We start from the raw sequence: 13,837 nt of genomic DNA on the forward strand, positions 1-13,837 counted from the left end.
TGTGTCTGACATCACTGTAGATATTGTAGAGTTCAGAACAGGTAAAGGATACCAAAAAGTTAACAGCTTCCATTGGGTGTAGAAAGTAAGTAGGAACTTTGGTGACAGCTTGTAGAAAGTTTGGTCTAGGGCAGGGGTCTCAAACTCAACTCAGCATGTGGGCCACAGAGCAAGATCACAGCCGTTTGGCGGCCGCACTAGGTCTACAAAAGGCAACTGTTACGCAACACTTTTCTCACTGCAGTTGAAAACAAAAAAAAATCAGTACAACAAGCACAATCGTACAGGCAGTTTACTCAGTGTCACAAAACGACCAGAAACTGTAGTTTGCATCACAACTGCTGTTAACTAAGCTAATATCTAGCTAGGATGCTAGAGAAATGAAAAATACAAGTAGGCCCCTAGGCTTACTTAATTTTATCCAAAATATTTTGAACTTCGTGGATTAGTCTGCGGGCCGCACAAAATTGTTCGGCGGGCCGTGAGTTTGAGACCCCTGGTCTAGGGGATTGAATTTATTGTTGAAGTACTTAGGGAACTCAAAATGATTTGAATAACAAAACAGTATCACATATTTTCATGATTACAATTTCCCTCTAAGCTCTCTTTATGTATAATCCAGAAAAATACTACTGCCTTTTGGAAATATCAGACCTCTGCGTGTCAGGAAAATATGGTAGATAAGCAATTAATACTTAGCTGCAGTTTAAGTATAAAATAACACAGAGTTAAGGACTGAGAAATGACTAAAAGGTAGTTTTTTAAAGTCATGGTAGAAATAAAATATTTATAAAGAGCTCCTGTACATACTTTATTCCTTTTTTTTCTCACAGAGAGAAAGAGAGAGAGAGACAAAGAGAGGGACAGATAGAGACAGACAAACAGGAGGGGAGAGAGATGAGAAGCATCAATTCTTCGTTGCAGCTCCTTAGTTATTCATTGACTATTTTCTCATATGTGCCTTGATGGAGGGGGGGAGGATACAGCAGAGCGAGTGACCCCGTGCTCAAGCTGGTGAGCCTGCACTCAAGCTGGATGAGCCTGTGCTCAAGCTGGCGACCTTGGGCTTTTGAACCTGGGTCCTGTGCATTCCAGTCTGATGCCCTATCCACTGCACCACTGCCTGGTCAGGCATACTTCATTCTTATAAAAATCTTAAAAATAATCTGAAATGACTTTAGATGTGCACATTTATGCAAGCAAGTGGAGGCTTAAATATATTTTTTGCTTTTACTAAAGTTTTTTCAAGTTTAGATCTATAGATGTTCTGTGTTAAAATATTAAGCATTCCTATGAGACAGACTATGTTAGAGACAACTAGAACAACAGTAGGGCAAAAGCTGTATTTATTACCAACAAAATTTTTATAATCCTTGGGTAAGATATTTTCTACTTATGAAAATATATTTCTTTTAGGGGTCTTTGAATCAAAACATTTTTTGGTTTTAGTAGGCTTTCTGAAATAACATTTACGTTGGCTTTAATAACAGCTGATGAAATCTTTTGTCTCTGCATTCAACAAGTTTTAAATACTTACTGTGTGACAGCACTCTAAGCATGCTAGGCCTATCCCAGCAAACAAAACATACAACTCTCTTTCTCTCATGGAGCAGACATTTTAGAAGGGGAAGCATCAGACAAATATACAAAATGTGTGTGTGTGTGTGTGTGTGTGTGTGTGTGTGTGTTATATAAGTCTATATAACACATGTGTATATATAACATACTATTCAATATATATAGCATATGCTTATATATAACATACATATATACGTATATATATTAGAAGCAGTTTCTGATCCTCATATACATATACATAAAGTAGGATCAGGTGTTTGTGAATTGAGTGGCTAAGGAAGGTTGTTTAAGAATGCTGAGCATTGCCTGACCTGTGGTTTTGCAGTGGATAAAGCGTTGACCTGGAACACTGAGGTTGCCAGTTCAAAACCCTGGCTGGGCTTGCCTGGTCTTGACACATATGGGAGTTGATGCTTCCTGCTCTCCCCCTCCTCTCTCTCTCTCCTTTTTCTCTGAAAAATAAATAAAATCTAAAATAAAGAACACTGAGCACTGAAACTGATGTCGGAACAAAAAGGAGGGGCCAGCCTGGGTTCTCTACTTCTAGGCATGTGGAGCCATTAGTTTTGAAAGTAGTTATGGATTCTGTATGACAAAAGAATATGAAGAAGGCCAGTACGATTGGAGACTAATGAGAAAGGGGAGATGGGTCAGAAAAGTAGGAACAGCAGCACCTGTGGGGCTTTGTAAGCCCAGATAAGGTGTTTGTTTTTCCGCTAAGTGCCAAGGAGGCCATTGGAGGTCACATGGTACAATAGATGTTTTTAGAATCTGGCTACACAGAAGAATGAGGTGGTAGAAGCGAGGAGACATCTTGACCAGGCAAAATGTGATGATGACAATGTCAATGGTGAAGAGTAGGCATTTGGGATATGTCTCACAAGAAGAGAAAAAGATAAGTTGATGGCATGAAAATGAGACTCTGCTCATTGGATATGTTTTGGATACATTGATGACTTTTTATATTTTTATGTATTTCTTCTCTATCTTTAGGACAGAACAACAAAGAATTGCTGATATCTTTGTAAAGAAGGGGCCATATCTAAAAATGTATTCTACATACATCAAAGAATTTGATAAGAATATAGCTTTGCTGGATGAGCAATGCAAGAAAAACCCAGGTTTCGCTGCTGTTGTTAGAGAATTTGAGGTATTTGTTGCTACCATCCAATGTTGAGCTTTTGTTTGTTTGCTTGCTTTCAGAGTTTTAATAATTTGCAGTCATTGAAAATAAATCCTGCAAACAAAAAGATATTAAAATATAATCCCTTCAAAATCAAAGAGGGAATTGAACAAATTAAATAGTGACAACTCAGACAGTATCTAGAAGATTTAATTTTGGAAATCTATTACTGCAGTTGGAGTATTTTAATGAGTCTCTTTTTATATTTGTAGTAAAATACACATAAAATAAAAACAACCATCTTAACCATTTTTAAGTGCACATACAGTAGTGTTAAATACATTTACTTTGTTATGCAACCGACCTCCAGTACTGTTTGCTATACCCATTAAACAGCCAACTTTTCATTCTCTGCTTCCTCCAACCCCTGGCATCCACCATTCTGTGTTCCTCTCTATGAATTTCACTACTCTAGGGAACATTTATTATTTTTTTAAAAGATTTTATTGATTTTAGAGAGAGGAGAGAGAGAGAGAGAGAGAGGAAGTTGGAGAGGAGGAGCAGGAAGCATCAACTCGTAGTTGCTTCTTGTATGTTCCTTGACTGGGCTAGCCAGGGCTCTGAATTGGCGACCTCAGCATTCCAGGTTGATGCTCTGTTCGCTGTGCCACCACAGGTCTGGTGAACATTTATTTTTAACTCAAATTTTTTCTTTATTCTTTTAAAACGTAATCTACAGTCTTGGGTGGGAAATATAATTTATTTCCCTTTAGATAAATAACACAGTTTTAGTATCAATGTTAAGAAAAGTGAATAACATGTTTATTGCTAAAGTTTTGTGTTTTGACTCAAATCTGTGAGATCACAAACCTGATTTGATTTGTGATAAAATTATTTAGTGCATCTTTTTAAAAAATTAATTTTTAACTAAAATTTTAATTTTGGATAAATACTATATATTTTAGTAATTGTTTCTCTGTTTTGAAACTAAAAATTTTAGTGATTTCTAGTCACACAAAACTAGAAAAATTTTAAATATATTAAGATATTGCAGCCTGGCCTGTGGTGGCGCAGTGGGATAGAGCATCAACCTGGAACACTGAGGTTGCCAGTTTGAAACCCTGGGCTTGCCTGGTCAAGGCACATTCAAGAAGCAAGTAATAAATAACTAAAATGAAGCATTCGTGAGTTGATACTTCTTCCTGCGCCCCCTATAAAATCAATAAATAAAATCATTTAAAAAAAACATTAAAAAAAAAGATACTGCTGATTTCTAATTTCTAGGCAAAAGAATAACCAGATCATGTGTTAAAATAGTTACCAAAAAACAGTTTACCAAAAAGCAATGCAAACAAAAACCAACCATCCCCTTTTCCTTCTCACTTCTAATTTACTTCACAGGTTTCAAATAGCATTGTAAGGCAATACAATTTTTAAAAAGAACAAGGCTGTGTAGAGATAAATTTATTTTAAATTAATCACATGTATTTTATGAAAAAAAGACAAACTTTATAATTATTTGTAGTCTTTTTTCCCCCTTTTTCACTTCTCTGCTGACATCTTCATGCTATTAAGAAATAATGTGTGATGTGCAGTTGTGGAGTTGATAATTGACCCCCATTTTTATAAGGCCTAGTGAGTTAGTTGTTCTCTTGTCTTGGTAGAAGAAAAAGACAAGCGAAAGTTAGTTTTCTTGGTTAATGATGCTTGCATGATAGATGCTTTCTTAACATGCATTATCATTGTGATTTCATAATTGTGTTGTGTACTAGACCCTGGAGGTACATATTTAGAAAAAGATAAAACAGTCTGAACAAATCTGTAAAAACTCTTCCCACACCCACGTCAGCTGTGTAAGCAATGCAGGACATCTTTGGAGGAGGGACATTTTCACTTGGCCATTTTGATGCTACCTCATAGTAAATACGTGTGTTGGAGAATGAGAGTGGAGACTAGGAATGGGCAGAAGTGTCTGTTGTAAGGAAAAGAGATTAAAAGGCAGAATCAAATGTCTCATGGTCAAGTCAAAATGGTTCTGGATCAAATGTTTCTATCCACTATGATTTGGGGGCTATCTCTTATAGCCAATCATTTGAGAAAGTTTTTCATTCTCCAGGCTTATTAGAGAAAGGATGCTTAGCAAGGCTGCTTTTCAGGTTATATTTAATTTCTGTAATTCTCTTCAGTACCACCTATTGTTATTATGAGTATATTGATTGGCTCTATTATTTGAATCCAATTCCCAGTAGTTTCGTTTCTGCCACCTTATTGGTCAAGGGGTTTGTGTTTATGAGTACATTAGCAAATCCTCTTCTGAATGGCAGCTGCTGAGTAGGATGGACTCTCATTGGCCTGGAAAGCAGACAGAGCCACCAGCCTCTGTGAGAGGGCTGTGAGCAAGTTTACCCTGTGAGTCTGTGATTGGAGAGAGACAGACTTACCTGTGGGGGAGGGTGGCCTACATGGTGAATTTGGCTGTGGTTTCACTCAACATTGCAGCTATCCCTTAAAGGGCATTTCTCTGTGAATGCCCTTCCAGAACTGCTAGCTAATTAAAATTTGGCTTCCTTGGCACCTGAATCTGGATCCCCTGCTTAGAAAAATGGCTGTTTACATTGGGTGCCTTTTCCTTTCAGATGAGCCCACGCTGTGCTAACCTGGCCCTCAAGCACTACCTACTCAAGCCAGTTCAGAGGATCCCCCAGTACAGGCTGCTGCTAACAGGTGGGTATCCCTGGCAGTTGACCTCTCTTTTTCTATCACTCCAGTAACCCCTTTATCTAATATATGGATTTATAGATTGCTTAGAACCTTGCAGGTACACTGCCTGAACCTAATTTCTTTTAGTTCTTGGGTCATCCCATGCACACTGTCTGTTTTGCGCATTTAAGCATTTCAGTAACTTTTGCTCAGAAATTCTTTTACCATCCCAATGCCACAACCCTTCATCATTTTACCTGATTAACATTATTAACCCCAGGAAGGTACTTTCCCAGACACTCAAAAATGCACATAACTATCATGTGCATAACCTATTAACCATCATGGCTTTAGGCACTTCAGAGGATTGTAATAAGGATGCTTAATGAGCTCTGTGCTCAGCTAGTGCTTTGGTCATAGTGTATTCTAAATAAGCACTAGCTGCTATTAGTACTTAGTACCAGCAGTAGCCTTACTGCCATCATCATCTTCGTTATCATCATCATCATTCTGTATCTGGTCATCGTTGTCTGTATCTTCTACTTCACTGTGAGCTTCAAGGTTACAAGGCTGTGTATTTAGTTTCCACTCTAGTAGTACAAGGGAAAAAAAGAAGAGACCTTTTTAAAAAGCTATGACTTGAGTGAAAGCACACATTGTGCTCAGGACTTTGTATTTATTGACTCTTTAAATCTTCACTATAACCATGCATCTATCACAATATATTATTTACATAGACTTAAAAAAGCAAATAAACGGGCTTTTAGAGATGAAGTGGTTTGGTGTTACAAAAATGCTAGTGTAGTCTCAGTACCAAGTATAGTATCCAATATATACTACTACGTCCTCTGGAGTATTTTCTGAAATATATTGGATGTGCAATGACTTAGTATACATATATAATGTGCCTTAAGAATTGGGTCAAAATGGACAAGAACACTGACATGCCATCACAAGTTTAAATTCAATCTGTTGTAATTATTTTCCCTTTTTTTCATTTAGAAATTAAATTTAATGGGTGACATTGATAAATAAGAATATATAGGTTTCAGGTAAACTTTTCTCTTTTTTTTTTTTGTATTTTTCTGAAGCTGGAAACGGGGAGGCAGTCAGACAGACTCCCGCATGCGCCCGACCGGGATCCACCCGGCATGCCCACCAGGGGGCGATGCTCTGCCCATCTGGGGCGCTGCTCTGTTGCAACCAGAGCCATTCTAGCGCCTGAGGCAGAGGCCACAGAGCCATCCCCAGTGCCTGGGCCAACTTTGCTCCAGTGGAGCCTTGGCTGCGGGAGGGGAAGAGAGAGACAGAGAGAAAGAAGAGGGGGAGGGGTGGAGAAGCAGATGGGTGCTTCTCCTGTGTGCCCTGGCCAGGAATCAAACCCGGGACTCCTGCACGCCAGGTTGATGCTCTATCACTGAGCCAACCGGCCAGGGCTAGGTAAACATTTCTATAGCATTTGAACTGTTGTTTGCATTGTGTATTGTTGTAATTTTCTTTATGGTTTTATCTCTTGTAATTTTATGTAGATAGATTTTAAGGTTCTTGGTTTCTATTAGTGTTCTTAAGAAATGGTGTGCATGTTTTTATCCTTAACCCAATCTCTCTCTTAAACCAAGAGCTATAGTGAATGAAGTAGGTGACTCCTGGAAAGCAGGGATTTCCTAATTTCCCTTCAAGCAAAAGCTTTCTGCCTTCCATGCTTGCCTAGTGAAAAACAAACTGCTGATAAGGAAGGCCTGCCTCTCAGGACTTGCTGCCCTAAGTATTTCTACTTAATTTGAATTTCTAGCTGTGAATCTGGCTCTAGACTTTTCTCTGGGATGACATAAGGCAAACCAAATAATTTGAGGATATCCTGTCCATCTGTACTTTTCTTTCCTCTGCTTTTGGACAAGATTTAGAATACACAGGACAAAAGGAAGTACCCATGCATGTGTTGTGTTTTTGCTAGATAAATTCAGTGCTGTATCATAAATGAGCTATTGAATAGCTCAGCCTATTCCTACAGCTGTTAAATGAGGTACTGTTTATAGTGGCAAAAGGCAACTGTGGTTTTAAAAGCTGTGATTTGCAAGGACAGGGCAAGGTTATGAAGTTTTTATGTAAAAATTTTTTTTCCCACACAATGACTGATCTAAGTAAAAAGTTACACATTTATTTAATTTAGGTTTCATGCTGAGTTTGATTTTAATGGATTAATGGTGAAATAGCAAAAGCAAGTTTTAAAATTCTCTTTAAGAGAACAGATGTTATTTTATAACCAATATAATGGGAGCTTGGGGTTATTTTTAGTTTTGAACTGTCTCTTTTTTTTTTTTTTTTTTTTTCTGAAGCTGGAAACAGGGAGAGACAGTCAGACAGACTCCCGCATGCGCCCGACCGGGATCCACCCGGCACGCCCACCATGGGGCGATGCTCTGCCCATCCTGGGCGTCGCCATGTTGCGACCAGAGACACTCTAGCGCCTGAGGCAGAGGCCATAGAGCCACCCCCAGCGCCGGGCCATCTTTGCTCCAATGGAGCCTTGGCTGCGGGAGGGGAAGAGAGAGACAGAGAGGAAGGCACGGCAGAGGGGTGGAGAAGCAAATGGGCGCTTCTCCTGTGTGCCCTGGCCGGGAATCGAACCCTGGTCCTCCGCACGCTAGGCCGACGCTCTACCGCTGAGCCAACCAGCCAGGGCAGACTGTCTCTTTTTTTAATGTTAAAGCTGTTATCTTCTTTCTTAAATTGGAAAAATCTTCATTATTTCAGTGATGCACAATACGTTACATATAGTAAATCCTCAGTAGTTGTGGATCCATTGAAGGGTAAAGGTGATAAGTAGTCAAGAAGTCAGGACTAAAGTTAAAGAATGGCCTGACCTGTGGTGGCGCAGTGGATAAAGCGTTGACCTGGAATGCTGAGGTTGTCGGTTCAAAACCCTGGGCTTGCCGGTCAAGGCACATATGGGAGTTGAAGCTTCCTGCTCCTCCCCCCTTCTCTCTCTCTCTCTCTCTCTCTCTCTCTCAAATGAATAAATAAAAATAATTAAAAAAAAAAAGAACATGACTATTTAAAAAAAAAAAAAAAAAAAAAATAAAGTTAAAGAATGAACATAGTCTTTGTAAATAAATAACTAGTCTCCATATTCTTAGTCCTATGCCATTTCTTCCATTGATTCGAATTCTTCTCTACTGCCCAGCCTGACCTGAGGTTCTCCATTCCTTTTGAAGCCATCTCTGATTACTCCAGTCCTGTCTGACCCTCCATGTCGGAGCAGTGTGACTTAGTAAATATTTATTTGATGTCTTATGAATTTGGTGATACTTGTACGATTTAAATATTGATTTAATTTAATTATAAACTTTTTGAGGTCAAGAAATGAATCTTTTACTAATAATTTAGTGTACCCCAATATATCTGGGTCAGTTTTAGAAACCTTCAAAGCTGTTCAGGAAATAATATTGGGTTGGTTTTAAGCTAGGTTTAAAACATCCCTTTAACCAAAGTATCTTTTGCCTAAAGGACAACATTGAGATAGAGAATTTCAAAGTTTTCTTCTCCTAAATGAAAGACACAGCCAGAGAGGTGACATGTCTTGCCCGAGGCAACACAAATAGTATTAGTTGAAGCACCTATGATCATATAATCCTAAAGAAATAGATGTTGATACTAAAGGTTTGTTTTATTTTAATTTAAAATTCTTATTTCTAGGACTCCTCTTTTGTGATATTCTAATAGCTCCCTACTTTTGTGTGATATTTATGCTATCAAAGTGCCCCTGCCTAAGTATTCAGATTGTTAGAAGTTGGATATTAAGTCCAAAGTTTGCATCTATTTAAATATTGTAATTAACTCAGTCCTCATCTTTGAATAAATAAACTCAATGATTTAATCCTCGGATCAACCTTGTGAGGTAAGTACTTTTATTTCTGTTTTAGAATTTGGAGTAATTCCAAGTGCACAGAACATACTAGAGCAGGGAGGAGGAGTGAGACTATCTGAGGCACCCCCTGAAAACTTTGATTCATTAATGAGTTGAAGGCAGAGAAGGGAAGGATTCCTGCCTGACTCAGATTTGTGCCTGTTTGGTTTCTTGGGCGGGGAAGCTTGAGAAATACGGAGATGAAGCAGATAAGATAGGGTAGTTTCCTTTGGAATCTTTTCTTAGAAAAAGGTGAGTGGAAATTCTGGGGTACAGCAGTTCTGCCCGCACAATTCAAACAATGGTCCTATTGTCTTGTTTTCTTGTTTGTTTTCTTCAGGACATAATTTGGGTCTTGTTTTTTGTTTATTTGTTTGTTTTAGTTAGGTGCTTTAGTTAGGTTCCCTCTTTCTTAAGTAAAAACCTTCAGCTAAATTTTTAGTAGTATTTGTTTAAAGTCAACTAAAAACAGGCTCAAAGAAAAAGCCTATGTCGTGTAATGGAATGCTTCAGATTACAATTCTAAGAACAACAACAACAAAAAACTTTAAGAAGAAAAACTTACAAATTTTATCTTTATATTGGCTACTCAAGGGCAGTCTAGCCAGGTCTTTAGTATCTGTGGGGCCCAGAACCTGTTTGGAGTTAGGAGAAATGGGAATCTTAGGGCAAAAGTGAGGAAGCAATGAAAGAAAACAGACAGACAGTATTACACGAGCATCATTTTTTTTTTTTTAACCAGTGCCTATTTCCTTCCTCCTCTTCATCTCTTCAGGGTAAAGACTGTCTTTATTATCATAATTCAGTGTCTGACACAGATTCTGACACATTAAGAGAGGCTCAGTAAACTAAAGGGCTTAGGGAAACAAACATTGTTCCTGTTTATAAGGTTGAGAAGCCCTGTGTAGTGGTGCCAGCAGCTGTTTCATAGATATGGATGGATGGATGGGTGGATGAGTGAATTGCTTTTAAGAATAAAACCAATCTTCCAGTTACCCAGTCACAAAAGTGTGGAAAAAAGACTCTGAAATACTTCCCTTTCCTCATCTTCCCTCCCTTGTAGGATCTGCTGGCCAGTTCTCCTCTGCCTCCGCTTCCTGCTCTTTCCATTTCCCTTGTTATGTTCCAGGCCAGGCCTCTCGAAACTCACGCCAGATTCGGCCATGTCCTCCTAATGGGCATGCTACCTCTTATCACTCCCCCAGGTAGCCTGACACATCGTCACATCATTTATTTCTCTTCCAAGGACACCAGATGTGTGGAGTTTTTTCCCCACATCAAGCAATTCTCTTTGATACCAGCTAGTGTCCTATAATTTAACTCAATGCTGACACTGTCTACCTGGAGAGTGTCATATGCTACAGGTTAAGGGCTCAGTCCCACAAGACTGCCCTCTCCACAAACTTGATGCCAATTGAAAGTTCCATGTTGTCACTTGTATTTCTGATCAAGTAACTATAAATCTGGGTTCCATGACCCCCTCCTTGGGTTAGAATAGCTCACAGAACTCAAGGAAACTGATTTACATTTACAAGTTTATTAAAAATGCATGTAAAAAGGCAGCTATTTTCCACTGGTTGCTGCAAGAATTTTTTAAAAGTGTAATACCTTACTATTTAGTTAGGGACACTGATCTCTTTTCCCTTAGATTGTAAAAAAACACACAAAAAAACAGCTAACACAACAATAGCCATTCAGTGTAAATAAATCAAAATTGTGTCTTTTTTTTTTTATTGTCAGATCAGCAAAAAATGTAATATATTTTTTGGTCTGCCACACAATTTTAGTAATTAGTTTATGTGTGCCGTGAGATGAAAACGGTTGAAAATCGCTGTGATAAAAGGTATATGGGAAGGGTTGCAGAACTTCTGTGCTCTTGTGGGCACATACTCTTCCAGCACCTCTGCATGTTCAGCAGTCTGGAAGCTCCCAATCCTGTACTTTGAGATCTTTATGGAGGCTTCATCATGTAGACATGGTCCATTAAGTTCATTTCTACCCTTTATCCCCTTCTTTAGGATGGAGAGTGGGGCTGAAAGTCCCAAGCTTTCACTCATAGCTTTGTCCTTCTGGTGACCAAGCTTTTCAATGGCCCATCAAGGGTCATCTCATTAACCTGTCCAGGCGGTGGTGCAGTGGATAGAGCATCGGACTGGGACATGGAGGGCCCAGGTGCTAAACCCTGAGGTCTCCAACTTGAGCGTGGGCTCATCTGGTTTGAGCAAAGCTCACCAGCTTGAGCCAAGGTTGCTAGCTTGAGCAAGGGGTCACTTGGTCTGCTGTAGCCCCCAGTCAAGGCACATATGAGAAAACAATCAGTGAACAACTGGTGCTTGTAGAATTGATGCTTCTCATCTCTCTCCCTTCTTGTCTGTCTGTCCCTATCTGTTCCTCTCTCTGTCTCTGTCACACACACACACACACACACACACACACACACACACACACACAGTCATCTCATTAGATCAAAAGCCACTCCCATCACCTAGGAAAGCCCAAGGGATTTAGGAGCTCTACCTCAGAAGTAGGGTTAAAAACTTACTATTAGAAAAAAGGTGAGCCCTGGCCAATGGCTCAGTAGATAGAGTGTCGGCCCAGCATATGAATATCCTGGGTTCAATTCCCGGTCAGGACACATAGGAGAAGTGACCATCTGTTTCTCTCCCCCTCCCTCTCCTCCTTCTCCTCCCTCAGCCAGTGGCTTGACTGGTCCTAGTGTCAGCCACAGGAGCTAAAAACAGCTCAACTGTTTTGAGCTTGGTGGATCCGGTTTGGGGTGCATGTGGAAGTCTATCTTCACTATCTTCCCCTCCTCTCACTTAAACATTTTTTAAAAATTTAAAAGAAGAGAAGGAAAAAAAAGATGCTTCCAGCACTCTTATCACTTAGTATATACAGCTCACAAAAATTAGGGGATATTTTATAGCTTCATATTCATTTTGAAAATATCCCATAATTTTTGTGAGCAATATATTATAAGGGTTTTAGGAGCTCTATGTCAGGAACTGGGAGCAGATATATATATCATTTAAAAAAATTTTGCAGACATACTTTTATTCTGCTTATTAGGAAAGTTGAAAACATACTTATCCTATCATAATGATGGATACATGTCATTATACAGTTGTCCAAACCCAGAGAATGTTCAACAGCAAGAGTGTACCCTAATATAAACTATGGACTTGGGTGATTATGATGTGTCAGTGTAGGATTACCCATTGTAACAGATGTACCTCTCTGGTGGGGACTGTTGATGGTGGGGTAGGCTCTGTATGTTTGGGTACAAGACAGTGGTGGGATTCAGCCAGTTTATACTGGTTCAGCAGAGCCGATACCTAATTTTTTGTTGAGTTTGGCGAACGGGTTGTTAGAATGGCACTCATAATCAGGGTTCTCTCTAAGGTGGGCGCCTGGGCAGCCGCCCAATGTGGAAATCACAAATTTACATTCCTCACTCTTTTTGAACATTCATCTGCACAACAGAATATTCTAAGAGCCCGTAGTAATGTTCATTCCGTCCATAAGTGAAAAAATTGCAAGCGATGACATCAATCAAGAAGCAAAATGGAAATATCTTAAGTAACAGTTTTATTGTTTTTTGTCAGGTATTATCTAATATTTTTTTTCATTAATATTTTAAAACCCTTTCTTATAACATAATCTAGTTTTATGTACCTCTTTTATTCTTATTTAAGTATTAAATGCATGGAATAATAAACTACCTTTCGGTATATCATTTTTATATACTTAGAATGATCATTAGGGCAGAGAACTGGTTGTTAAATTATTTGAATTCCACCACTGGTGCAGGAGGTATATGGGAAATCTCTATGCCTTTCAGTTTTGCTGTAACTGTAACACTGCTGTAAAATTAAGTCCCTATTTTAGAAAAAAAAAATTATCCACAGTATAAAGGATGCAGTTTATAACTCCAGATTGCCCAAATTTTATTTTCCTTTGCTTTGGTAGGTTTCTTAGTCTCTCCTGAAACTTGGGTTTCCAGGCCAGATTCTCTCCTTCATTAATTAGTCACTAGCACACTGAACAAATATTTATACGAGCTGGCCTTGAGCGAGACACCTGTACAAATGGGTCCGTCACACGGTGCTGATTCCTGACCTGATGGAGCTGACAGGATTCCTCTTTAAGGCCACGCTTAGCCAATCAGGCTCCCACCAAACTCTTCCTCTTTTTAATTCCTTAAAATTATATTGATCTTGACTCTTGTTTGAATGAGTATGTTTAGAGGATTCTTTTTTTTAAGGGTCACTTTTATTCTTTGAAGGGATCTTCTGTGCCTTTTAAAAAAACAACAGAGTTCTTTATCTTCTGCCATCCAGAGTGACTCATATCTTTTTAGATTTTTTTGTCTCTGTGTTAAATGTGGTATGAATTTTTTCAATAAAAAGCTTTTGATTTGTGGAAAGTTACTACATTGATGTTGAAACAGGTTGAATCAGTGAGGATCATGGTGGAGAAAATATAATGAAAAATATAATTTAAAAATTCTTCTGAAATATCTTTTCCAC

General features: G+C 38.8%; 1 protein-coding gene across 3 annotated transcripts in view; it reads left to right on the plus strand.

The window, feature by feature from the left end:
• Positions 1-13,837, plus strand: part of FGD6 (FYVE, RhoGEF and PH domain containing 6) — a 127,968-nt gene that overhangs the window by 77,023 nt on the left and 37,108 nt on the right. For all 3 annotated transcript variants that reach the window (XM_066357359.1, XM_066357365.1, XM_066357368.1), the window contains 2 exons: positions 2,572-2,728; positions 5,338-5,425. In XM_066357359.1, the coding sequence (XP_066213456.1) occupies positions 2,572-2,728; positions 5,338-5,425 (245 nt within the window). The remainder of the gene's footprint in view (positions 1-2,571; positions 2,729-5,337; positions 5,426-13,837) is intronic.

This window comes from Saccopteryx leptura, chromosome 1 (assembly GCF_036850995.1).
Source record: "Saccopteryx leptura isolate mSacLep1 chromosome 1, mSacLep1_pri_phased_curated, whole genome shotgun sequence".
Lineage (NCBI taxonomy): Eukaryota > Metazoa > Chordata > Mammalia > Chiroptera > Emballonuridae > Saccopteryx > Saccopteryx leptura.